This window comes from Mus caroli, unplaced genomic scaffold (genome assembly GCF_978045245.1).
Source record: "Mus caroli unplaced genomic scaffold, Mus_caroli_1 scaffold_19, whole genome shotgun sequence".
Taxonomy (NCBI): domain Eukaryota; kingdom Metazoa; phylum Chordata; class Mammalia; order Rodentia; family Muridae; genus Mus; species Mus caroli.
The window spans coordinates 9,332,211-9,358,114 of NW_028227274.1; the positions used below are offsets into that span (position 1 = coordinate 9,332,211).

Here is a 25,904-nt window from a genome sequence, read left to right on the forward strand (position 1 = left end):
TTTTGTTTTTAAAAACTACAGCTCAATGTGTTTTGGTTAGTTCTTCACATTCTTTCTTATCTTTCCTGTTCTGCTCAACCCCTCCCCTTGCTTATCGCCGTCAAAACAGCACAGCTCTGATATAGCAGAGGAGTAGCTAGTGTCCAGCACTCACGTCACCCTCCTAACGTCCTGGCTGCCTTGGGTCTCTTCCAGCCCCTTCATGAGAGGTAAAAGGAGTTCACAGTGAATGCAGCTAGGATTTTAATTTGCTAACTCTTGTTCTATATTCCAAAGACTTTAAGCTTTCAGAAGGAACAAACGTTGTTGAGCAGTCTTGGAATCCCAGTTCTTGGGAGGTGAGTGCTACAGTGCCTGCCTAAATGCATACCCTCTTCTGGCTTCCAAACTCACCTGCACTCACGTGGACATACCCACCAACACACATGTGCGCGCGCCCACTACCAAACTTAAAAAAGAAAACAAATAAATCTGTAAAAGAAAGTGAAATAAGAAAAAAAGGGCCGGGTGGTGGTGGCACACGCCTTTAATCCCAGCACTTGGGAGGCAGAGGCAGGTGGACTTCTGAGTTTGAGGCCAGTCTGGTCTACAGAGTGAGTTCCAGGACAGCCAGGGCTACACAGAGAAACTCTGTCTCGAAAAAATCAAAAAAAGAAAAAAAGGTATTTGCCTATGTAGACAGCCCTCTGGAAAAACAGAAATTCATGTCAGGCCAGAAGAGGGCGCCACAGAAAGGCACCGCTCCTCAAACTCAGGTCATCATACTGGGTAGTAGATGCCTTACTTACAGAGCCATCTCGCTGGACCAGGGCTATTTCTTCTAGGCCTCTCTGGCTTGTATATGGCCACTTGACTGGCTGGGAATTTAATGCCCTAATCTCTCTTCATTTTCTTCTTTAAATAAAGGCACCAGTCACATTAGTTTAGGGACCCCTCTGATGACTTCAGTTTACCTTTAAAGCTTCAAGCACATTCTGAGATATTGGGGGTTAAAATTTCAACACGTAATCTCTAGGGGAGGGGCAAAATTTAGTCCCTAACATCCTGGCAGATCACAGCACTTGCCTACTGGTATGGCTGAGGCAGACTGCTCAAAACTCAGTTTCTGGGGCTAGACAGGGAATTCCTCGAGAAACGTTGCTGCCTGGCGTGAGGGAGGGTCCTGAGGTGAACACAGAAATCAATCTTCGCCTCGCAGGTCTTCTCTGCTGCACGCTTACAGTCAGCCTCCTGACTCATCTCTGACTAATCGGACAGAGGAAGGGACCCTGGGTGTCGGCAAATATGTCACCATTGGTAAGCAAGTTAGAAACCAGGCTGGCCACCCAGCAGCCGGCAGGCGTCGGGGTCACGTGACTCACCCTCCCCTCCTGGAAGGGGCGTGTCTTCTGGTGGGACCCTCCCCCGCCCACGGATGCGCGGACGGCCGGGTCACGTGGAGCACGGGGCGGGGCCTAGGACAGCGGCGAGCGGCGGCCGGGATCGCGGACTGCAACCTCTGCGGAAGAGCTGTGCGGGTCCCAGCCATGGGCGGCGAGGACTACTACCTGGAGCTGTGCGAGCGGCCGGTGCAGTTCGAGAAGGCGAACCCGGTTAACTGCGTGTTCTTCGACGAGGCCAACAAGCAGGTGAGCGGCGGCCGCGGCGAGGGCCCGGCGCCCAGACGCCTTAGCGTCGCCGCACCCTCGCCGAGAGTGCCCGGTGTACTGTACCGGGGCAGAGACGAGTGTGCAAGCGCATGGGAGGTGCCAGTGTGCGAGCTGGCTTTCAGACGCCCAGTCTTAGTGTCTGGCCTGCCCTTGCACCGTCTTAAAATTCGTTCAAGCACCCATCTATGAGCATGCCCTGTTAGTTTGTACCGTACCAATCGAGGATGTGGTACGGGAGACGTGATCCTTGAAAGACGAGTCTAGGTCCTTAGAAAGTCTGACCATTAACGGTGTCTCTTTTCCTCAGGTTTTTGCTGTTCGGTCGGGTGGAGCTACAGGAGTGGTCGTTAAAGGCCCAGATGATAGGAATCCCATCTCTTTTAGGTAATTTGCGCTTTCAGAGTAATAAACACATGTAAACACCGGCGGTTTTCTAACTCAGAAAGTTGAATCGTTTTGTATCGCCTCCTCTAAGCGGCCTGACGTGTCAGTAGGACAGAGCAGTGGACATTTGCTGGTGCAGTTTGGGCACAGCACAAATGTCAAGAGTGAAATATGGGTAGCAGTTCAAGTGGGAACCGAAGATCTCCTAGGGCACCCACTTCCTGGTTCTTGAAGTTATTGAGTCCGTGCGCTCATTTCTGCAGAGCTGGGCCTGGAGACACATTTACTCATTTATCCCAGCTCTTCTAGAGTTTTTGCTGGGTGGTGGAAAATCCAGTGTTCTCGTGTAATGGAGAAAAATCCGGGCTTCCACTGAGTTTAAGTGACAGACTGGCTTTCTGGTTGACAGCATGATTGACAATAGCAGTCCCTTTCATTTTCACAAGTCCCTCAACAGGCCTATCCCAGCCCTCTGCAGAGCTAAGTAGCAAATAGCTCCCAGGTTAGTGGTGGTGTAACAAGACCCTGTTTCCAATATATATATATACATACATACATACATATATATATATATATATATATATACATACATATATATATATATACATATATATAATAAAAATAAATAAAAATTGCATTTAATATGTGTCAGCTGTTTGAAGCTTACTTCAAGAAAACAGCCAACTTTGTTTTCTTTTCCTTTGCCATTTTCTTCCTTCTTTCTTTATTTTTTTGAGACAGGGTTTCTCAGTGTAGCCCTGGCTGTCAGGTAACTCATTCTGTAGACCATGCTGGCCTCGAACTCAAAGATCCTCCTACCTCTGACTCAAAAGTGCTGGGATTAAAGGAGTGAGCCACCACTGCCTGGCTTTTCTTTTGTTGGCCCTTACTCAGCACACACTGAAAGCAGTAGACAAGGGAAGGCTTTGAATTAGCCCAGACTCCTTTGGGGAATTCATTTTTAACTGGAGAGAAGAGATAGTCTATGCTAAAGCTCTGTTCAGAGTGTGGGAGCACTTAAGGGGTACAGCTTTGACCTCAGTAATAATAATGGGGTTGAGCAAGGCTTCAAGGTGGGAAGAGAGAGGTTTCTGGTTGGAGGCCAGCCCTGGATAACATCAGGAGCATAGGCATGGTGTTGTGGGGGGCTCTTGGTCACATTATTTGTGTAGGGAGGAAAACAGGGAAGGTGAGCTAGCAGGACCTCCCTTGAACATTATATGTTCTATGGGATTGGAAATCCTATATGTCTGCATTCTGGAGGCTGGGTTGTTGGGAACAGAGATAGTAAGGACACTGAGTAGTTCAGCTACGTGTTGCCCAAAGCCACAGGGCTCTGAGATGCAAACTGCCTTCCTTTGGACATCTGATAGAGGCATGACAGAGGTTAGTGGGTGAGATGCCCTGTGAGACTAAAAAAAACCAAAACCAAAACAAACAAACAAACAAAAAAAGAGGGGGAACTGCCTATCACAGGCTCCATTTCAGAGATCTGAGGAGCTTGAAGTCTTGGTAGGATACAGCATTTAACTTGTATATGTGTGCCACGTTTTTATTTCCTCCGTGTGTTGTGAGATGCTGTCTCATTGGGACATTGGCATGGCAAGTGATCCTTCAGGGCTGGCTTGTCTCTGCCTTCCCAGTACTGGGATTAGAAGGGAATGCCAGCCACACTGTGAGATTGTTTTTACATAGGCTCATACCCTGGAGATCATACTCAGGTGTCAGCGAGCCAGCTGAGCCCTAACTTTATTTTAAAAACAGCTTTACTAAGTTATAATTGGCTCATAATTAATTGAACAATTACCATGCATTGATATATTGATACACCCAGGAAACTATCGGTACAATTAAGGCAATGCGTGCATCTCTCCCACCAGGTGTCCAGTAGTCCTCAGTGACGTGTGTGACCCTAAATTCTCCAGCCACTTGGCTGTGTCATCTGTCCACCTCACTAGCAAGTTGTTACCTGTAGATTTTGGTCACAGCTTCAGACATGCAATTGTAACATTAGGCTTGGGTCTGCTGCTTCCCAGAGAGTCCTGGCTGCTTCTTGTCAGTGGGGGGAAGAGCTGGAGTTGCGGGCGGTTGCCCTCCTGACGTGCGCTCTCTTCTGCAGGATGGATGACAGAGGAGAAGTGAAGTGTATCAAGTTTTCTTTAGAAAACAAAATCCTGGCTGTGCAGAGGACCTCAAAGGCTGTGGTAAGACAGAGCTTCGAACAGCCCCGGCAAGAGAGAGGTGCTTGGGGGAGGCAGAGGCTGAATTCTGCTTGTTTGCTCACCCTCAGAGGGTCAGTGATGTGGGGCTGCTGAGAGCCTGCAGTATATACTTATGACCTGAAATGGTGAACTTCATCATGACATTTTCATGTTTATTATGTCCCATGGTCATGCTCTGTCCCCATTGCCCTCTCCTGGCTTCTCTCCTGGCTCCCCTCCTCTTTCTTTCTCCCTTTTTTTCTTTTTTTGGTTTTTTGAGACAGGGTTTCTCTGTATAGCCTTGGCTGTCCTGGAACTCCACTTTGTAGACCAGGCTGGCCTTGAACTCAGAAATCCGCCTGCCTCTGCCTCCCAAGTGCTGGGATTAAAGGCGTGCACCTCCACTGCTCTGCTTTCCCTCCTTTTGCTAAGTAGTCCATTTTCTACTCTGATTATTTTTATGTGTATGGATGTTCTGCCCATTGTTTGCCTGTGAACCATGTGTGTGCAGTACCTGAGGAGGCCAGAAGAGGGTATAGGATCCCCTGCAACAGGAACTAGATAGAGGTGGTTGGGTGCTGGCAATTGAATCCAGCTCCTGTGTTCTTAACTGTCGAGACATCTCTCTTGTCTCCATTTTGTTTTTAAGTAATTCGGGTTATCATACATCTTTATGTTGCTTGCTGACTGGCAACATAGATTATGGGAGGTATATTTTGATTACTTGGTGAATGAATGATGTTTTAGTCACTTCAGCATCTGGTATATCTCCATTGCATGTGGGATTGGGTAGGAACAGGCAGATAGACACAGTTGGGGCAGCTTGCTGGTACTTCATCTCTTGAACATCCTCACCATTGCTTGCTGTGCGGTGGGATGCAGTGGTCCTTAGCCTAGCATGAAGAGGTCCTGGGTTTCTCCTAGCGTCACGTGTCAGTCAGTTACTCCTCCTGGTCACTGTTGTCATCAGCAAAGTAGAGAAGAGGCTGGCGAGGAGAGAGGCAGGGAGAGAGGCTGGTGGGGAGAGAGGCAGGCAGGGAGAGAGGCTGGGAGAGAGGCTGGTGGGGAGAGAGGCAGGCAGGGAGAGAGGCAGGGAGAGAGGCAGGCAGGGAGAAAGGCTGGCAGGGAGAGAGGCAGGCAGGGAGAAAGGCTGGCAGGGAGAGAGGCTGGGAGAGAGGCTGGTGGGGAGAGAGGCAGGGAGAGAGGCTGGCAGGGAGAGAGGCTGGCAGGGAGAGAGGCTGGCAGGGAGAGGCAGAGAGAGAGGCTGGCAGGGAGAGAGGCTGTCGGGGAGAGAGGCTGGCAGGGAGAGAGGCTGACAGGAAGAGAGGCTGGCAGGGAGAGAGGCAGGGAGAGAGGCTGGTGGGGAGAGAGGCTGGCGGGGAGAGAGGCAGGCAGGGTGAGAGGCTGACAGGAAGAGAGGCAGGCAGGGAAAGAAGCTGTCGGGGAGAGAGGCTGGCAGGGAGAGAGGCGGGGAGAGAGGCAGGCTGCTGTGTGTGCTGCTGCTTTAGTTTTGTCGCATTTCCAGGCAGCCTGAGGAGTGTGATGTCACCCATTTGAAGAATGTGTTTCTTCTTTCTTCCCTTCCTTCTTCTCCTTCCCTCCCCTCTCCCTCCTTCCTCCTTTCTCTCTCCTCCTCTTTCTCTCTCTCCATTTCTCTCTCTCTTCTTTTATGGCCTAGGTTGACCTGGAACTTACTACATAGACCAAGTTGGTGTTGAACTTAGAGCAATCCTCCAGTCTCAGCTTCTTGAGTGCTGAAATCCTAGGTGTGAGCTGCCTACTTGGCTTGAAGAATGAGTTTTAAAAGTCTGTTCATGATTTTGTTTTGGACACCAAGGGGGAGTTGGCGACTCCGGCTGTGGTGGCACAGACGAAAGGCAGGAAAGGGCAGGCTTGATAAGCGGGAGGATCGGTTAGCTAGATACTCAACCCACAACAAGGGAGCCTCGCATCCTACCGGTTAAGCATCTAAACCAACCGCCCAGCTAGTGACAACCCCGGGAGGAGCGCTGGCGTCCATCAAATTCTCGGGATTTGAAGATGGCTGCACAGTCAGCGCCAACATTTGTGCTAAAAAGCACTATCAAGATGTCTCTAAATGAGCACTTTATTAATATGCTAAAGAACAAAACAGCCGATGCCAGTGAATATTTGGGCTTTGATGCAGCAGCAGCAGCAGCAGCTAGCCAGTGCCAGAAACAGAAGGCTGGCCCAGCAGATGGAGAATAGACCCTCTGTTCAGGCAGCACTAAAACTTAAGCAGAAGAGCTTAAAGCAGCGCCTGGGTAAGAGTAACATCCAGGCATAGTTAGGCCGACCCATAGGTGCCCTGGCCATGGGAGCACTTGAAGGAAGAGGCCAACCCATAATCCAGAGAGGACCACGTGGGGGACGTGTTACCAGAAACCTGCTTAGGGGTGGGATGCCACTCCGAGGTCAAAACCTGCTCCGAGGTGGACGAGCCTTAGCTTCCTGAATGGGCTTAGGAAGAGGTGGTGTTTGAGGTTGTGGCAGTCCTGGGAGAGGGGGCCCAGGGTGTAGAGCTATGGGTTGTGGCAGAATCGGTGGTAGGGGTCAAGGTATGATAGGTCGGGGAAGAGGCTGTGGTTGTGGCTGAGGAAGAGGTGCCCTCACTTGCCCTGTATTGACCAAGGAGCAGCTGGACAACCATTTGAATGCATACATGTCAAAAACTAAAGGACACCTGAATGCTGAATTGGATGCCTACATGGCACAGACAGATCCTGAAACCAATGATTGAAGCCTGCCTGCCGGCCCACCTGTTAGACTCTTGTTAAGGTCACCACATCTATAAAACAACCTTGAGAAAACATGAGAAGAAACCTGATTGATGCTGGAAGGACCTGTCCCAATAGGCTGTGGACTTACCTGCCACCAGTTGGTACATTTGGTCTGTTCCGTCTACTTTTTGATACTGTGTTATATGAAACCCTATATTCCTTTAAATTTGGTTGAGTTTGTTTTGTTGTTTATCCAGTCACCCAGGCATCTGTTTGACCGGAATGCGTTGGCCTTGTGAGTAGAACAGTTTTCCAGCCTCTGCCTGTCATTTTTATTTTATTTTATTTTTTTTTAAAGATTTATTTATTTATTATATGTAAGTACACTGTAGCTGTCTTCAGACACTCCAGAAGAGGGCGCCAGATCTCATTGCGGATGGTTGTGAGCCACCATGTGGTTGCTGGGATTTGAACTCTGGACCTTCGGAAGAGCAGTCGGGTGCTCTTACCCACTGAGCCATCTCACCAGCCCCTGCCTGTCATTTTTAATGTAATTTTTTGACATTTTAAAATATCTCCTCGGTTGATTTTTATGATCCCAGAAGGAGCCAGAGTTTTCACTATTGGGTGGTCTTTGGGATAGAGTTCTACATCTTTATTTAAAAGCTTCTTGCTAATAGCTGGAGCTAAAGGCATGTTTGCTATGTTGATAGTGAAGGTAGTAAACTGGGAATGTTGGCATTGCTGCTGGGCCACAGAATGGGTTACACATGGTAGCAACTTTGATTTGGTCAAAGTTGGTGTTGCCTACATTGAAACTACATAGATGGTAGCTGACAGGCTAAGTTGGAATTTCCACCCTAAGAAAAGATTTTTTTTTTTTTTAAAGATTTATTTATTATATCTAAGTACACAGTAGCTATCTTCAGATGCACCAGAAGAGGGCGTCAGATCTCATTACAGATGATTGTGAGCCACCATGTGGTCGCTGGGATTTGAACTCAGGACCTTCAGAAGAGCAGTCAGTGCTCTTAATCGCAGAGCCATCTCTCCAGCCAAGAAAAGATTTTTAAGCTCTCCTTTTGGCTTTCTGTCATGCCCAAGAGGCTTCCGCACCTCTCATAGAGAAGAAGCAGCCGTTGGTGTAGCACAAGTGGCAGAAGAGGCGAGAGTGGGTAACTGGTGACCCGCTGACTGCTGGGGAGGCTCGTGTGCTGCTCGTGCTGAAGTGCGGTTCCCTGGGCTCAGCCAGAAGCAGTCTTCCCGGTCAGATCCACTGAACTGGCTTTATTTGACCCTCTTGAAGGTTTAAGGTCAACCACATTTTGTCAGTGTCAGTTTCAGTGCAATCTTGTATTTCTGGTCAATTTTAACAAATTGTTCTCTCAAAAGACCAGTCTGTTCATGAGCTCCAACTGAGTGGTTAGATGGACTTCTCTTAGTTGACTGAGCTCCAACTGAGTGGTTAGATGGACTTCTCTTAGTTGACTGAGCTCCAACTGAGTGGTTAGATGGACTTCTCTTAGTTGACTGAGCTCCAACTGAGTGCTTAGATGGACTTCTCTTGGTTGACTGAGCTCCAACTGAGTGCTTAGATGGACTTCTCTTAGTTGACTGAGCTCCAACTGAGTGCTTAGATGGACTTCTCTTAGTTGACTGAGCTCCAACTGAGTGCTTAGATGGACTTCTCTTAGTTGACTGAGCTCCAACTGAGTGCTTAGATGGACTTCTCTTAGTTGACTGAGCTCCAACTGAGTGGTTAGATGGACTTCTCTTAGTTGACTGAGCTCCAACTGAGTGGTTAGATGGACTTCTCTTGGTTGACTGAGCTCCAACTGAGTGGTTAGATGGACTTCTCTTAGTTGACTGAGCTCCAACTGAGTGGTTAGATGGACTTCTCTTAGTTGACTGAGCTCCAACTGAGTGGTTAGATGGACTTCTCTTAGTTGACTGAGCTCCAACTGAGTGGTTAGATGGACTTCTCTTAGTTGACTGAGCTCCAACTGAGTGGTTAGATGGACTTCTCTTAGTTGACTGAGCTCCAACTGAGTGGTTAGATGGACTTCTCTTAGTTGACTGAGCTCCAACTGAGTGGTTAGATGGACTTCTCTTAGTTGACTGAGCTCCAACTGAGTGCTTAGATGGACTTCTCTTAGTTGACTGAGCTCCAACTGAGTGCTTAGATGGACTTCTCTTAGTTGACTGAGCTCCAACTGAGTGGTTAGATGGACTTCTCTTAGTTGACTGAGCTCCAACTGAGTGGTTAGATGGACTTCTCTTAGTTGACTGAGCTCCAACTGAGTGGTTAGATGGACTTCTCTTAGTTGACTGAGCTCCAACTGAGTGGTTAGATGGACTTCTCTTAGTTGACTGAGCTCCAACTGAGTGCTTAGATGGACTTCTCTTAGTTGACTGAGCTCCAACTGAGTGGTTAGATGGACTTCTCTTGGTTGACTGAGCTCCAACTGAGTGGTTAGATGGACTTCTCTTGGTTGACTGAGCTCCAACTGAGTGGTTAGATGGACTTCTCTTAGTTGACTGAGCTCCAACTGAGTGGTTAGATGGACTTCTCTTAGTTGACTGAGCTCCAACTGAGTGGTTAGATGGACTTCTCTTAGTTGACTGAGCTCCAACTGAGTGGTTAGATGGACTTCTCTTGGTTGACTGAGCTCCAACTGAGTGGTTAGATGGACTTCTCTTAGTTGACTGAGCTCCAACTGAGTGGTTAGATGGACTTCTCTTAGTTGACTGAGCTCCAACTGAGTGGTTAGATGGACTTCTCTTAGTTGACTGAGCTCCAACTGAGTGGTTAGATGGACTTCTCTTGGTTGACTGAGCTCCAACTGAGTGGTTAGATGGACTTCTCTTGGTTGACTGAGCTCCAACTGAGTGGTTAGATGGACTTCTCTTAGTTGACTGAGCTCCAACTGAGTGGTTAGATGGACTTCTCTTAGTTGACTGAGCTCCAACTGAGTGGTTAGATGGACTTCTCTTAGTTGACTGAGAAATCTGGTATCATTTGACCCTAATTGTCTTTGTCTTTTCTGTCTGTGGGTGTTTGTCCAGCTGTTTTTTAATCATTTTAAAAATCTGCTTGTCACACCTTCAAGGGGTACACACCTTCAAGATGCCCCAGCACTCAGAAGGCAGAGGCAGGCAGATCTCTCTGAGTTCCAGGACAGCCAGGACTTCCTAGTGAGACCCTGTCTCAGAACAAAACCAAAAACATTTGTCCATTTTATTTCATAGTAGGCTGTTCTATCTGAAAATTTCCCTTTGTGTTTTTTTTTCTGTCTTTCAGGACTTTTGTAATTTTATTCCAGATAACTCTCAACTGGAGTACACACAAGAGTGCAAGGTATGTGTGTGTGTGTGTGTGGGTGGGTGTGGGTGTGGGTGTAGGGGGCAGGGCCCCATTCCTCACTGCAGTGTCCATTGTTGTTTGTGTGTGGTGAGCGATGGGTTGGGTAGTGGGCATAGGCTGGAATCTCTGTCTGTCTGGGGAGATGTCTGTGTTGTTGATGAGCTGGAGAGGTCGGCTGGGCGGTCAGCTATGATACTGGACAGTTTAACCCAGTTTTGTGTCTTCAGCTATAAAATGGAGGCCTGATGGCTGAAGGGTCACCTTCAGTGCTGTCTGGGGCTTCCTCGCCGTGCTTGCAGGCTTCTGGGCCTCAGGCCTTGGATCCCACGTGTTCCATCTTGTGAGGTTCTCTGTGGGCCTCAGGCCTTGGATCCCACGTGTTCCATCTTGTGAGGTTCTCTGTGGGCCTCAGGCCTTGGATCCCACGTGTTCCATCTTGTGAGGTTCTCTGAAGTGTTCTTTGTTTGATGGGTCTCCGTCCTGTATCCCTGTGCCCTCTGTAGGGTGTAATAAATGAGGCTGGAGGGAGCTCTGCTATGCCATGCCATTCCATGCCATGGTCACCCCAAGGGCAGCTGGGAGAGTAAACAGAGCTGTCAATACATGGGGGTAACTTTGGCATCTTATTGTTCCCGGTAAGTGGCACTTAAAATGGGGTCTTTTTCTATGAGAGGAGCCTCAGGACTTAACCAAGCTCCACTCAGCCCTTCAGGTGCTTTAAGTATGGAACAGCTCCTTGTCTGAGCCCTGCTATTCCCCTTCAGTCTTTAGGCCACCCATTCTATGGTCTCAGGCCCCTGGAAGCCATCTTGCTTTGTGACCACTGAAGAACTTCAGCCCTTGTATTATTGTAATGACTGAAAGAGTGTTGGAGTTTGAGAGGCAGAAGTAGGAATCTCTGGCCTCTGGGTATTATCTTTCCATAAAACTCAGGCTTCTGCCTCTGTTGGGCAGAGTGGAAGGAATTAAGATTCAGGACCTTCAGTAGAAGTGGTAGGACAAAAATTGGGGAAGACCGTGTTTAAAAGAGCATTTGACTCCAGCATGGAAATACTTCCCTGTAACCCAGCATCTGGGAGGGGGAGACAGGACAGTGCTCAGTTCCTGACTGCCCAGGCTACATCGCTCACAGCCAGCCTTTGTCATAAACGTGAGGTCCACTCTGAGAGCCTGATGAGTGACAGCCGAGCATTGAGGGTTTGAAGAGAAGCTGCACAGCCTTCTTGTTAACAAACTAGAGCGTTTATACTTGCTAAAGCTACAGTATGGACTTGTGTGTGGTGTGTGCACACAGTGTGTGCCGGTCAGTGGAGGATGTGGAGTGTCCTGCTCTGCACCTTTGTGTCCCCTTGAGGCAGGTCTCTTTTTTTTTTGTTTTTTTTGTTTTTTTGTTTTTTGTTTTGTTTTTCGAGACAGGGTTTCTCTGTGTAGACTTGGCTGTCCTGGCACTCACTTTGTAGACCAGGCTGGCCTCGAACTCAGAAATCCGCCTGAGGCAGGTCTCTTACTGAACCTAGAGATAGGCTAGTGGCCAGCAAGCCCCAGAGACTTGTCCTTGTCTCCTGTCTCTGCTCCCCATGTCCCACACTAGCACTACAGTTATGGGCACTTGTGGCAATTTTATGTGGATACTGGGAATTCGAACTCAAGTCCTCATGCTGGTCAGCAAGGGCTCTTACCCATAGAGGCATCTCCCTAGCCCCTTGCTTTTTGTTAATTTTTACTTATTTAATTTTTTGGAGATAGTATTTCATGTCCAGACTGGCCTGCATCTTGAAATGTAGCCAGGGAGGGCCTTGAATTCCCAAGTGCCCTGCCTTAGCCTCCTGGGTGCTGGGAATATAAACCGCGCAAGCACAGTCCTCTGACAACGCTGTTCCTGCGATTCTTCCAGACCAAGAATGCCAACATACTAGGATTCTGCTGGACCAGCTCTACTGAAATCGTCTTCATAACTGATCAAGGCATCGAATTTTACCAGGTATTGTATCAGTTACAGGCTTGCTAGAGGAAGCAGAGGCAGTTCAGCGGCCTGTGCTGCGCCAAAGGCTCTGTGGCCAGCCTCAAAAAGTACAAGTTCATAAAAATGACCGTCAGCCACAGTTTGTGCACAATTCCAGTTTTCCTCTATACACATGCATTTCTTACTGTTATTTTTCACAAAAGGGGAAGTCCTGCACATAAACTTGTGTAGTGTGGGTTTTCCTGCATAGCGGTATGCTTTGGGGGTTGTTCCCAGATTTTGTTCTGAGGACAGTTCTGCTGTGTGGATGATCTGCTGTTTGTCTTGCCACTTCCTGTTACAAGATGTCTAGCTTATTTCACTTTTTTTATCATTACGGTTGGAAAGTTGAGTGAGCTGGCTGGCTTACATGTTTCTTCACGTTCACTGTTTCTCAGCTTAATGAAAACTTGTGGTTCCTTGATCTTAGGTGCATGGTGTTGGAGCATGTGGAGGCTTAGCCCTGGTTGTAAATGCCAGTCTACTGCTCCGAGCCTTTCTCAGCCTGAGTTTCTCATCTCTCAGGGTGTAGGAAGGGGTAAATTATGGAGGTGTGGAAAACAAGATGCACACAGCTAGTGTGTCTAGTAAATAGAAATGACAGTTTCCTGTGGGACCCTGGGCTGGATTTCCTTGGTTTTGCTGGTGTTGGTGACTGAACGGGAGCCTCACATGTCCTATGCAAGCTCTCTTCCACCGGGGTTTACCCCAGACCTCAGTGAGTATTTTGTGCTCTTAATTTACCTAATTTGTTGTAGCAGTCTTTTAATGGGAAGATTCTGTTTCTTGACCATGGTCCTAGGTGTTGCCTGAGAAACGAAGCCTCAAACTCCTGAAGAGTCACAACATCAATGTGAACTGGTACACGTACTGCCCCGAGAGCGCCGTGATCCTGCTGTCCACCACGGTCCTTGAGAATGTCCTGCAGCCTTTCCATTTTAGGGTAAGAGTTAGCCCTGGCTCCTTAACATAACCCCGCTGCCCACTTGTCTACCCAGCTCTGAAGCAAGGCAGTCATATGAACCCCGAATCTCTGACCACTAGAGGGTGCACCTCACCATCCCAGCAGTCCACGGATGCTCTGTGGGGAAGCATCGAAGGCAGGGTCTGCATTGCTTTGGTGTCTGCAGGCAGGCAGAAGCATGGAGGCAATGCCCTAAAGGTTGCTACGCTTTCCCTAAACAGGCTGGCACCATGTCGAAGCTTCCCAAGTTCGAGATTGAGTTACCAGCTGCACCGAAGTCAACTAAACTTAGCCTTTCAGAACGAGACATTGCGATGGCGACCATGTATGTCTGTCTTCAGAGGGGTCCTGTGTGTAATTGCCCTTTGCGACACAAGCGATAGGGTGTGTCAGGAGCGCAGAGTAAAGGACCCTTAGAAGCAATAGCGAGGACTTGCCTGGTTTTTGTTTTGAACGTGACACTTTTAACAAAAGGTTTATTTATTTTTCTCTGTATGCTTTATCTGTATGTATGTGCACATGAGAGGCCACAGGAGTGTGTCAAGTCCCCTGGAAATGGAATTACAGCTGGGGCTTAGCTGCCCTGTGGGTGCTGGGAACTGACCCTGGGAGCGGACGTGTGACTGACTCAGTGTAGTAGAATGTACTTCCCTCCTTTCTCGTCTTCGTTTTCCACTTGGCCACCCAGTTTAGGGAGCCTAGAAGTGAGTGCAGTTTTGGGGTGGGGACTGGCAGGCCAGGGCCGAGCTCATTGCTGGAGTTGACATCCACACTCCACGGCAGCACAGCAGCACCCAGTGGGTAACATCTACTGTGAAGAGAGTATGGCCCATCCTTTTATTATGGGACATGTCCTCGTTCTATGAAAGGAAACACAAAGCTAGAAGTGGAATAACCAGTGGGTGTTGTGACTCTTGACCTGTATCTCTTCCTTACTTTGGAATTCTGTGCTTGGCTGTGTGGTGTTCTTCCAGAGAACTGTAGTCAAACTGTATGTAGAGAACTCGGACTGTCCCTTTAAGGCTGGGTCAGAACTTGTAACATTACAAGTAGTCAAGATGGCTTGAACTTCTGGTCCTCCTGAGTGGTGAAATTCTGAACATAGGCCACCATTCTCAGTTTCTGGCATGCAGGGGTCTCAGCCCAGGGCTTTGTGCAGCTGGGCCAGCCTTCCCCTGCCAGCCCAGCTACTACCTGTCCAGCAGTAAAATGGCCAGAGGTGACTTGTCTCTCTCTCTCTGACTAGATACGGGCAGCTTTACATCCTCTTCCTGCGCCATCACTCTCGGACCTCCAACAGCACGGGAGCGGAGGTGGTGCTGTACCATCTCCCACGGTACGTCTGTCTCGTGCTCTCGGCGCTCTCTGCTTTTAAGTTGAACTAAGGCTTGCTGACCTCTTTCTCTGACCTCTGTGTTGTCTTACAGAGAGGGTGCATGTAAAAAGATGCACATACTGAAGTTAAATAGGACGGGAAAGTTTGCCCTCAATGTAGTGGACAACCTGGTCGTTGTCCACCATCAGGACACAGAGGTAAAGTCTGATGTGGGAAGCAGCCGTCGTCATCGTCTGTGCGGGGCCTTTTTATAGGCATTGTGAGAGCTGGCAAGCCTGCACAAGGGTGGGAAAGAGCTTAAGCTCAAAGGAGTGAGCAGTTTAACCGATTCCCTAGCAGTTTATTAAAAACAATTCCAGTTTGGGGATGCAGCTTGCTAGGTAGAGTTCTTGCCTAGCTTGTCACGTCCCAGCGTTGCTTAAAAACCAGCTGTGATGGTACACACCTGTTATCTCAGCACTTGGGAGGCAGAGCTGGGGGTCAGAGGTTCAAACAAAGTCTCAAAAAAACCAAAGAAATTAAAAACTTTGAGAAAATATCATTTGATTTGATCTTTGGATTCTTACTTGATTGAACCAGCTGAGCTGGGACTTACTGCAGATCCTGGTGTCACTTGAGTCCGTGGCCTGTTTCATGTGTGTGGGCATAGAAAACAGTTTACCATCATGTTTGGACACTGTTGGGCCCATGGATTTGTGACAGGTCTGCTTTTCCAGATGGTTAACTGAACATCTGTATAGGTATGCCACACCTTTCCCCTACTTTCTTGGAGGGTCCCACTGCTATGTCTCTGACTAATGAAGCTGTTTCAAGTTCAATGAAAAAGCTCTGTCTATATCTCTTTGAGATCTTACGAGGACGCGGGAAGCGTCTGTGAAAGCAGTGACAGTGGGAAAGAGAGTCGTGCTGTGCACAGTCGTCCTCTGAGGGGGCGGGGCTGGGGATGGCTGCGAGCACAGGCTTCCAGACCAGCAACAGGTGATGTGTTTTCCCTACTGTAGACGTCAGTGATTTTTGACATCAGGTTACGGGGCGAGTTCGATGGCACGGTTACCTTCCATCATCCTGTGCTTCCAGCCCGATCAATTCAACCTTACGAGATCCCCCTGGCAGGTAAGAGGTTCTGTGAGCTGGCAGTGCTAGCTCTCCCCACGGGCTGTGTTCTTGTTAGAATCTTCCAGGGTCAGGCTCAGAATGGGACAAGGAACACGGGGAATCCTCAATCTGTTTCATTTCGCAGAGGAACTTTTGTTTTCTTGTTTTGGGATGCTGGGGATTGAACTCAGGACCTTAACATCTTCTGTTTCTCAGTTTCTGTAACCCTGGGATTCAGCTGACTGTGGCTGAATAATTTTAATGGGGTTACATGCTCCTACATTTTCGTACTCTTTTTCTTTTTTTTTTTAGATTTGCTTTTTATTTATGTGTTTGTATTTGTCTGCATGTATGTGTGAGCATGTATGTTGTCAGAAGGCAGAAGAGGGTGCTGGATTCCCTAGAGCTGGAGATAGATGCAGCTGTGACTCTGAGGATGTGGATGCTCTGGACTGAATTCAGTCCTGTGTTAGGGCAACAAAGACTTAACCACAGAGCCCCCTTATCAAACCCTCGTGCTTGGTTATAGCAGATGTGGCCAATGATTCGTCACAGTAACAGCTGACAGGTGTAGTTCTTGAGTTCCTCCTACTAAGATGGGTGAGGACCTCAGGAGAGTAGTAGGTCAGGAGCTCTGAAAAGAAATAATCCCATTCACACCAGGCCTCTGACAATACTGTGTTACTGTAGTTTTAATGAAGACTGCAGTCCAGTTAGCTGATTGAAGCCCCCAGTCTCTGTTTTGTTAGGAGGCACACTTGTCAGCTGCCCTGTGGCAGTTCTCAGCCTCTGATTTCCTTGTGCTTTTTGTTCAGACAGTTGAGAGCCAAGCTCTAGGTGGTAGATTGATCAGCAAGCCTTTGGGCAGCTGGCTTATCTTATGGGCTCAGCAAAAGGTCCAGTGGGAAGGAACAGCTGGCATTCACAGATATCTGGTGTCCTTAACTGGCTTCTGTGTGCTTTCTGGCATCTGGCTTTTCCTGGATAATAACATTGCAGTAAGGAATGGCTGATAGCAAATTATTGACTGTAAACATGTAAAAACCCTCAACTCTGATCCAGCAATAAAGGAGCAATAAACAGGCTGCTTGCTTGACCAAGGTGCTAACTGAAGTGGATCAGATTAGTCCAGGAAAGACTGATGATAGTAAGAGGGCAGGAATACATGGGTTCCTGGGGTTTTAGGCAGTCTGGGCAGATAGAACATGCCTTGCCCTTTGTGCTTCCTGCTGGACCATGAGCCCCTGGGAAATCTGAGACTGTGTGCCCACCTGGCCCTGTCATTGGGTGGGTATGTATTCACAAGCTGATTTTGAGAGATGTATTGGCTTTGTCTTGCTGAACAGGTGGCTTGTGTTTGTGTTAAGATCACCTCGGGTCTCTGAAGACTGAAATGCCCGTGCTTTCCTGAGGCCCGTGGTAGGCAGTTGGAAGTTCCCTCTTCAGTCCTGTGTGCCTGGACTTTGCAGAAGCTTGTCTGACAGCACGCTCCTCATCTGGGTGTGGGGTGTGTTAGAATGGCTGTCTATGTATGCAGCTCACTAGCACTGCCTTCTGATTATAGCTGGGCAATCAATGGTCAGTTTCCCAGGCTGCAGGACAGGCAGCAGAACTGGTTGGAATGAGTTCCTGACATGCGAGGGGGAATGCTCCTTAGGTGGCCCTCTTATGCCTAGATTTGTTCAGTGCAGGGCAGGGCAGTGGGTAATGGAGCCCATTGTTAAGCAGTTAACCACAAGCTGTCTTCATTTGAACCTTCGAGGTTGGTGAATCTGCGTCTTCTTGTTGAGCCCTCCAGGTCAATTTCTTAGGGCTTTAATGTACACATTTAAATGGTGATGTGTCATTTCTGGTAAAAACAAACTCAGTGATGGAGACGTGGCTCATTGGTTAAGAGCACTTGCCGAACTTGCCGAGGATCTGGGTTTGGTCTCTGGTGGTGAACTATCTATAGCTCCAGTTTCAGGGGATCCAACATCCTCGTTGGCCTCTTCAGGTACCAGACCTGGATGTGATATGTGTGCGTGTGCATCCGCGTGCGCAGAAACACACACACAAGCATATTTGTGCAAAACACTGAACCCATAAAACATTTAAAAAGTAAAGCTTACAGCCAACCACTGTTGAGAGAAGATCTGACACATTTTCGTGACTGCAGCTGACGCACTCCCTCTTGCCCGGGTGTGTCATTAGTGAGGCAAGACCCTCCTTCCTCTCCTCACCTAACTACAGTCAAGTCCTGGCTGCTGGAGGCATTACAGAGCCTCTCTTTCATGGCTCAGTTCTCATTCCAGCAGCTTTCCCTACTGCCTCCTCACGCTCGTGTTCTCTGTTTGCAGGTCCTGCAGCCGTGACCAGCCAGTCTCCTGTCCCCTGTAAACTCTGTATCCTCACGAAGGTGGTGGCACTGTGCACAAAGGGGATGTGTCCCTGCCCCACTACTGGAGCTACTCTGGGGATGCAGGCCTTCTGTGGCCTCAAGAGGTGGGGGCAAGGGCTAAGTGAAATGGGGCGTCCCTTTTGTGACCCAATGTTCCCAGTGTGGAATTTCCTTTAACAACCAGATTCCTCTTCATGGATCGTCTTTCAACCAGACATCATTATCAGTGCAAGCCAAGGTAGGTCTGAGGGCCCTTGCCAGGCTAGAAAAGCATGTGCCCACTTTAGTCCTGCCAGAGTCACTTCAGTATGAATCTTTGAGGTGGCCCTCCCCTCTGTCTTGAGAGTGGCACTGCATCTCACCCTATACTTCTCTGCAGGGTCATTTTTTTTTTTTCTTCCATGAGCATGTATGATTCTTATAACTAAAGTGGCCAACCCTGGCTTGATTCCCATGGCCATTTCAGAAAAGCTGCCCATGATGAGTGGTCTACAGTCTCACACTCTAGCCCCACTCCTCATGTTCCTGCCTAAGGTGTCCACCTGTCCCTTATCTCATCTTGCTGGTGACAGCTCCTTCAGCCTGTTGTCTCTTCCTGGATAATGGCCTGTGGCTTTGCACCTGAGAACTTTGCAGTTCTCTATCATTTTAAGTGTTCAGTCTCATCCTCCAGGGTTCTTAGGTAGACACCCGCTGCATACAGGGAGTTAGTTCACTTCTCTTCCGTACACTGACGCCAGGACGAGATCTCGGAAACTGAGAAAGTGGTCACTTGAGTTATTTTTGATGTGATAGAGAGGTTGAGTCATTTTCTGTTGGCTTTGGTTCTGGCTTGCACACATTGATGAACATGCTGCCTCTTAACATCCAGGTTACCTCTGGAACCTGCAGGTGAAACTTCAGCCCATAGTGAATCTCTTGCCAGATAAAGGAAGGCTGATGGACTTTCTCCTCCAGAGGAAGGAGTGCAAGGCGGTGGTTCTGTCTGTGTGTTCACAGAGTAAGTGCCCGGACCCTTCCCCACGGTCTATGGGAAGGCGCCATCTCTTTATTTATTTATTTAAATTCTGCCTGCTTGTGTCCGTATCTGGGCACAGCATGGTACACATGCACATGCCATGGTCTGTGTCTGGATCTCAGAGGATGACTCACAGGAAGGATTCTGCTCTCCTTCCATCAACTCAGGCAGTCAGGCCTGGTGGCCTGTGCTTCTTACCTGCTAAGTCTTCTTGCCAGGCTCCCCAACCCCCTCCCACTTACATCTGGAAATTGATCGTGCCTTTGCAGTCAGGCCCACATGCTTGAAGGATGGATTCTTAACCCATAGGAAAGATGGAAATACACATAGGACTTGTAGACTTTGACAGACACCAGCCAGTAGGCAGGCACTCCAGTGAAAGCTGATTACATCTTCTGCCTTGCTGGTTTCCTCGTCACTTGCAGGGATCCTGGCTGATTTTCATGTTTACTTGAGGGTCCTTCAAGGCAGGGTTTGCATTGGCCACCCTCTGAGATCGCTCATGAGGATTCTGATTACAGTGAGTCTGACCTGCATTGTCCTTTCCAGTGCTGAGTGAGTCAGACAGAGCCACGCTGCCTGTGATAGCCACCGTGTTTGATAAACTCAACCATGAGTATAAGAAGTACTTGGATGCTGAGCAGAGCTACACAATGGTAAGCTAGACAGTGTGGGAGGAGTCTCGCGGTGTGACAGGATTAGTCGGCATAATGGTAGAGGGCAAGGTGCCAGCGGCATGCCCAGAGTCCCCACATGCAACTGGCTCAAGGCTGCAACTCAACACCTTCACTGTTTTCTAGCTTTTTTTAAAAAAAGATTTATTTGTTTATTTATTTATTATATGTGTGTACATTGTAGCTGTCTTCAGTCACTCCAGAAGAGGGCATCAGATTTTTGTTACGGATGGTTGTGAGCCACCATGTGGTTTCTGAGATTTGAACTCAGGACCTTTGGAAGAACAGTCGGTGCTCTTAACCGCTGAGCCATCTCACCAGCCCTGTTTCTGCTTTTTTTTTTTTTTTTTTGGTTTTTCGAGACAGGGTTTCTCTTTATAGCCCTGGCTGTTCGGGAACTCACTTTGTAGACCAGGCTGGCGCCTGCCTCTGCCTCCCGAGTGCTGGGATTAAAGGCGTGCACCACCACGCCCGTCGAGTTTCTGCCTTTTAAAATCTGTGCTTATGTGTGCATATGTTCTTGGTCAGCCTCTATTTTGTAGAAAGAAAATCAGCCTTGGCTTTTGACAGAGCCTACACTTAGCAAGTTAGAGGTGTGATTTCTTTCTAGTGTTAGCTGCCTTTCTCCTTTGCAAATATTTACATGGTTATCTAGAGGGAAATTTGGGCAAGGTATGTCCAACATCATGCAACATGTACCTGTATTCTAAAAAACGGTTTTTATTTCAAATAAGAATGAATGAATGTATATATTTGTTTGGTTTTGTTGTTTTTTTCCTCCTGAGTGCTGGGATTGAAGCCCCTTCCTTCCTTCCTTCCTTCCTTCCTTCCTTTCTTTCTTTCTTTCTTTCTTTCTTTCTTTCTTTCTCTCTCTCTCTCTCTCTCTCTCTCTCTCTCTCTCTTTCTTTCTTTCTTTCTTTCTTTCTTTCTTTCTCTTTTTTAAGAGAGGGTTGTACTATATACCTCTGACTGGCCTGGAACTTGATTATGTAGACCAAGTAAACTCAGAGACCCGCCTGCCTCCCAAGTGTAGGATTAAAGACATGTGCCACTACACCTGGCCAAAGTAACTATTTTATTGATGAAATGTATCTTTTGACAATTTCCTGTATGTCTGCAACATTGTTTTCTTTCATTCCCACTGTTCGCTTCCTCATCCCCAGTCACTCCTCCTACCTGTGCCCTCATCCCCAGTCACTCCTCCTACCTGTGCCTTCATCCCCAGTTACTCCTCCTACCTGTGCCTTCATCCCCAGTCACTCCTCCTACCTGTGCCCTCATCCCTGGTCACTCCTCCTATCTATGCCCTCATACCCGGTCACTCCTCCTACCTGTGCCTTCATCCCCAGTCACTCCTCCTACCTGTGCCTTCATCCCCGGTCACTCCTCCTACCTGTGCCCTCATACCCGGGCACTCCTCCTACCTGTGCCTTCATCCCCAGTCACTCCTCCTACCTGTGCCTTCATCCCCGGTCACTCCTCCTACCTGTGCCCTCATACCCGGTCACTCCTCTTACCTGTGTCTTCATCCCCGGTCACTCCCTTCCTTTAGCCTTGTCTTGCTCCTCCTCCTTACAAGTCTCTTTCCTGTAATGAGGACTGTCTACTAGCAGATTTGCAAATGTCCCTTGGAGCCTGGTGGGATCGCTGTTGGGTACTCAACCAAAGGCCATGACTGTCTCTTCCCAGATAGTCTGGCAGGGAGGTTTAGGGTCCGTGATTGACTGCTGTCGTGAGATGTTTGTGATGTCTGTGTCAGGGTATTTTGCAGCCCTTTTACCCTGTCTTCTGGCTTTAACATTCTACTACTACTTCTTTGATATTCTCTGAGCCTCAGAAAGGGCTGAGTATTCAGCAGTCAGATATCCTCAGCATCCGCAGCAGCCACACATGTCTGTACTCACCAACACTTACTGACAGGGCAACAGGGTTTATCCTAAGAGTAGAAACAAAGGATATCCTTGGATACTGCCACCGTAAGTGTCCTGGGAGCCATTGGCTAAGCACCAGCACCGTGCATTTCAGTTAATAGACAGCATGTGTTCAATGAGAGGGAGGGAAAATTACTGTGGCTTATTAGGTTCAGAACTTAGTATTTCTGTTTTTCTAAAGCAAGAAATAAATTTGGGATCAGTGGAAGAAATTACTTCAAGGACATGCTTAGCAACAGTGGACATCGTTTAAACAAGCTGAGAATCCCACTTTGCTTGGCTCTTTGAAGTTAGTCTGATGGACCACTGAAGGCCAGGCTGCCTACATCACCTCTGTCCTTTTTCTGTCTCCTTCCTCCTCTTGGTCCTTCTGGTGGTGTCCTGGGCTGTGGAGTCAGCGGGTTTGAGCCCAGTGGCAGACCCTGGGCTTTGTCAGACTGATGTCATGGTCAGGCTGTCCGCACTGAGGCTGTGCCTGCTCTTTAGAGATCACACAGCTGGTGCAGCTCACAGCTCTGTCATCTTTGGGGAACTCTGGCTTACTGTCCAATAATTCCCATTACACTGGCCAGAGGCTGTGACTTGGTGGTCGGAATGTAGAGATTGGTGAGGCCCTGGATCCATTTCAAAGACTACAAAAATGAATTTTAAAATGCCAACATGGATCCAGTGCACACTGCGCTCCTTTACTGTCTGGTAGCTTCATGAACGACAGTGCAGCTGGTCAAGAGTGAGAAAAGCTGAGGTCAGTTACACGTCTTCAGAGGTTGGAAAAAGCGTGATTGGCTTGGTTATTTAGTTGCAGTCTCCCACAAACCCTGGAGTGTTTGCCAGAGCACAGGTCTGCCATGGGAAGAGTTTTGTCATTCTTGTCACGTGTCTGGCTTGTGATAGACTTGTGTCTAGAAATTTAAGTCTTGGGTTAACTGTAGTGAGTACCATGTCTGTGGAAGGTGACCAAGGTCACAAGTTGTTCCACTTTAGGCAGTAGAAGCAGGGCAAAGCCGGAGCAACCCTCCTCTCAAAAGGCCAGTGCGACCCCAAGCAGTGGTGGACCAGTCTGACGTGTACACACAGGTGCTGTCACCATTCGTGGAAAACAAGGTATGTGAGTGTGGTCCCTGAGTGGGCTACTGTGGGGAGCAACAGGATCCACACTATGGTTAAGTGAGCGGTATTGCCCTGGGGGAGGATCTGGGGTTGTGTGGTTGGCGTCTAGTTCATAAGGATTTGTCTAACACCAGTACCCAGAACACTGGACTTTACTGGGGATCAGTGGGCTGCCTGTAGCTCCTTTTGCAACTGACATTACAAGACCTCCTTCTTCCTCCCTAGGAGATGCCACACAAGTTTGTGATAGCTGTGCTGATGGAATATATTCGTTCTCTGAACCAGTTTCAGATTCCAGTGCAGGTACTTTCAGCGGGGTATTTGCCATCTTAAGTTAGAGAGAGGAATGAGATCAGAAGAGATGGCCAAAGAATCTGCAGACCCCGGGTGCCTTAACCATGCCAGTTGGTTCTCAGTGGGAATGGGTGTGGCCAGCCATGGTCCAGTGACTCAGCGATATAATTTACTTCCTCCTGTGTCCCCAGCACTACTTACATGAACTTGTCATCAAGACACTTGTCCAGCATAACCTCTTCTACATGCTGCACCAGTTCCTGCAGTACCACGTGCTCAGCGACTCCAAGCCTTTGGTCTGTACCACTGGATGCCCATTTTGTAGTCACTAAACCTTCCAGTGGGAACCTTCAAACTGAAGCTAGCCGAAACCCTATCTTTCAGGCTTGCTTGCTGCTGTCCCTAGAAAGCTTTTATCCTCCCGCCCACCAGCTATCTCTGGACATGTTGAAGGTAACTGCCCTGCCACAGCTTCAGGTATCACCAGCATTCCTTCCTGTGGTTGCCTTACCCCTCTCTCTCTTACTTCCAGAGACTTTCAACAGCAAATGATGAGATAGTAGAAGTTCTTCTGTCTAAACACCAGGTGTTGGCTGCCCTGAGGTTCATCCGGGGTATTGGTGGCCATGACAACATTTCTGCTCGCAAATTCTTAGATGCTGCGAAGCAGACTGATGATGTCATGCTTTTCTATACCATATTCCGCTTCTTTGAACAGCGAAACCAGCGTCTGCGAGGGAACCCTAACTTCACACCAGGTAAGGGAATGCCCAGGGTGACCATAGACAATGGAAGCTTTCATGAAGTTCAGGGCTGAAGGGCATATTTATATCTGACTTTGGGATCTCTCTATAGAATCAGAACAGGAATGCACATGGTGGCGAAGCATTTGAAATGGCTTGGGCTTTGAATGCTTCAGGTTTAAGCAAGTAGTGATAAGACAGGATGCAAGAGGATGAGCTTATGCTGTGTATACACAGCACAGACGGTATGAGTGACAGGTCAGAGATGCTCTGGCTGCTGAAGGTGTGAGCTCTGCAATAAAAGACCTCAAAATGGAGGAGGAGGTATTTTATTAAAGAAAAATAAGTTAAAATCCATGAGCGTTGCCTGCATTCTGCCTTCCCGTGCCCTAACGAGCTGCTGATTGAGCTGCATTGTCCCTACAGGAGAACACTGTGAAGAACACGTTGCCTTTTTCAAGCAGGTTTTTGGAGAACAAGCTCTAATGAGGCCTACAACATTCTGAAGTCCCTTAATAGTCTTTTTTTTAAATATAAAAATGTACAAAGTTAATTTATTGCATTAATAAAGCTCTTTAAACTACAAAAAATGTAATAAAGTACCTACAACATCCTCAAATGTTGCTAACTCCCGAAAAAAGGAGACAGCATGTGGGCTGGCTTTTCAGAACTGGGGATCAGGTCACAGTTATTGCCACTGTGAAATGGAAACTTAAGGGTTCTTTGGAAAGTCAGTTGTGTTGGATGGTGTTTTGCTGGGGCAAATGTGAAAGAACATTTTGCTGAAGCAGACACAGGTGAAAGGCAGACTTGTGAAGGACTGTTTCCCTAAAGCAAGCACAGGACACGTGAATGACAGGCATGGATTGGTTGGTCTGCCTTATATTGTGTAGTTGAGCTCCATTTGTTGGGACTCCACAGAGAGAATATAGAGCTAGCTGTGTAATGTTTGTTGGTCTCCAGTCTTTGCTGAGAGGGGAACAGCCAAGAACTTCTGGTGTTCCTGTCGGCCCTGGTCCCTCCTGCTGAGGCCTGGCTGTTCCTACCCCAACACTGCTGGTGTATCCGTGAAGTGTTTGCGAGTGGGTGGAGCTGCCTGCTGACCTGTGAACTGAATTGCTGGTTTCCTGATAATGCAGACAGGATCTGCTCCAAAGAACAGGTCCACTTCCCCTGTATCCTTTCTTTCCCACTATCTCTGGTTGGTGGTGGGCTAGAAGGGAGGTTAAAGTGTTTAATGACCTTCACTAAAAGTAGGCATTGAAGAAAATTAAAGTGACAGAACTATCCTTCCTTGTACCCAAGATGAGGTTCCTCCTGGTGCGCCAGTAGGGGCTGGCGATTGCTGCTTTCAGATCCATAATACTGCTTCACAAGTTAGGTGTGCATTCCTGAGTTTAAAAGCGTGGGCAGAGCTGCATGTGACACAGCTCTGACACAGCCTGACTCCTGGGAACAGCCAGAAGCCAGCTCAGTCTTGACAGTGCAGCTGTCTTGCAGTAAACGTGACCTATCCATAAACACAGTCACCAAAGCCTGCTACAAGGCTAAAAATTGAGGAGCCGTTCTCTCTCTGTCCCTCTGTAGCGCTCATAAGTGGTATGTCTCTTAGCTTTATTCACCGACGGCCCTGTATGAGACAAGAGAAGGCGTAAGTAACCTAGGCGTGGAAACCAGCCATGCTCTTGTTGCTTTTTTCTATTTTATTTTTGTGTGTGGGTGTTTTGTCTGCATGCACGCCTAGCCTATGTACAGCATCTATGCAGCGTTCCAGAGGCCAGAAGAGGCTGTCAGATTCCTTCAGACTGGAGTTATAGTTGTGAGCCGCCATAGGGGTGCTGGGGACTGAACTTGGGTTCTCTGGAAGAGTAGCTAGTGTCTTTCTTAACCGATGAGCTGTCTCTCCAGCCTCCAGTGACTTAGTAACAAAGCTGTAAGGCAGACTCATCCTGTTACCTTTTCAACTGGGCCTCACTGTATGAGGTGGAGTGAGCCCAGGCCTCCAGGATGCCTAAGGA

The 25,904-nt window shown here is 48.2% G+C and overlaps 2 protein-coding genes and 1 pseudogene across 4 annotated transcripts in view; 2 read left to right on the forward strand and 1 right to left on the reverse strand.

Moving 5' to 3' along the window:
• The first annotated feature begins 1,407 nt into the window (after nt 1-1,407).
• On the forward strand, nt 1,408-24,499 carry Rmc1 (regulator of MON1-CCZ1). Its single transcript, XM_021150654.3, has 20 exons — nt 1,408-1,628; nt 1,957-2,033; nt 4,153-4,237; nt 10,277-10,333; nt 12,234-12,320; nt 13,144-13,284; nt 13,527-13,630; nt 14,552-14,641; nt 14,733-14,838; nt 15,643-15,754; nt 18,076-18,120; nt 18,301-18,354; nt 18,988-19,116; nt 19,684-19,790; nt 22,724-22,843; nt 23,075-23,152; nt 23,335-23,439; nt 23,528-23,596; nt 23,676-23,901; nt 24,313-24,499. Exons 1-20 carry the CDS (start codon nt 1,527-1,529, stop codon nt 24,390-24,392), a joined length of 1,974 nt encoding a protein of 657 aa, XP_021006313.1. The 5' UTR covers nt 1,408-1,526; the 3' UTR covers nt 24,393-24,499.
• Nucleotides 5,792-8,359, forward strand: LOC110284772 (chromatin target of PRMT1 protein pseudogene; annotated as a pseudogene).
• Npc1 (NPC intracellular cholesterol transporter 1) overlaps nt 24,200-25,904 on the reverse strand; it is a 46,446-nt gene continuing 44,741 nt past the window's right edge. For all 3 annotated transcript variants that reach the window (XM_021150652.3, XM_085833376.1, XM_029472286.2), the window contains one exon: nt 24,200-25,516. In XM_021150652.3, the coding sequence (XP_021006311.1) occupies nt 25,434-25,516 (83 nt within the window). In that variant the 3' untranslated portion in view covers nt 24,200-25,433. The remainder of the gene's footprint in view (nt 25,517-25,904) is intronic.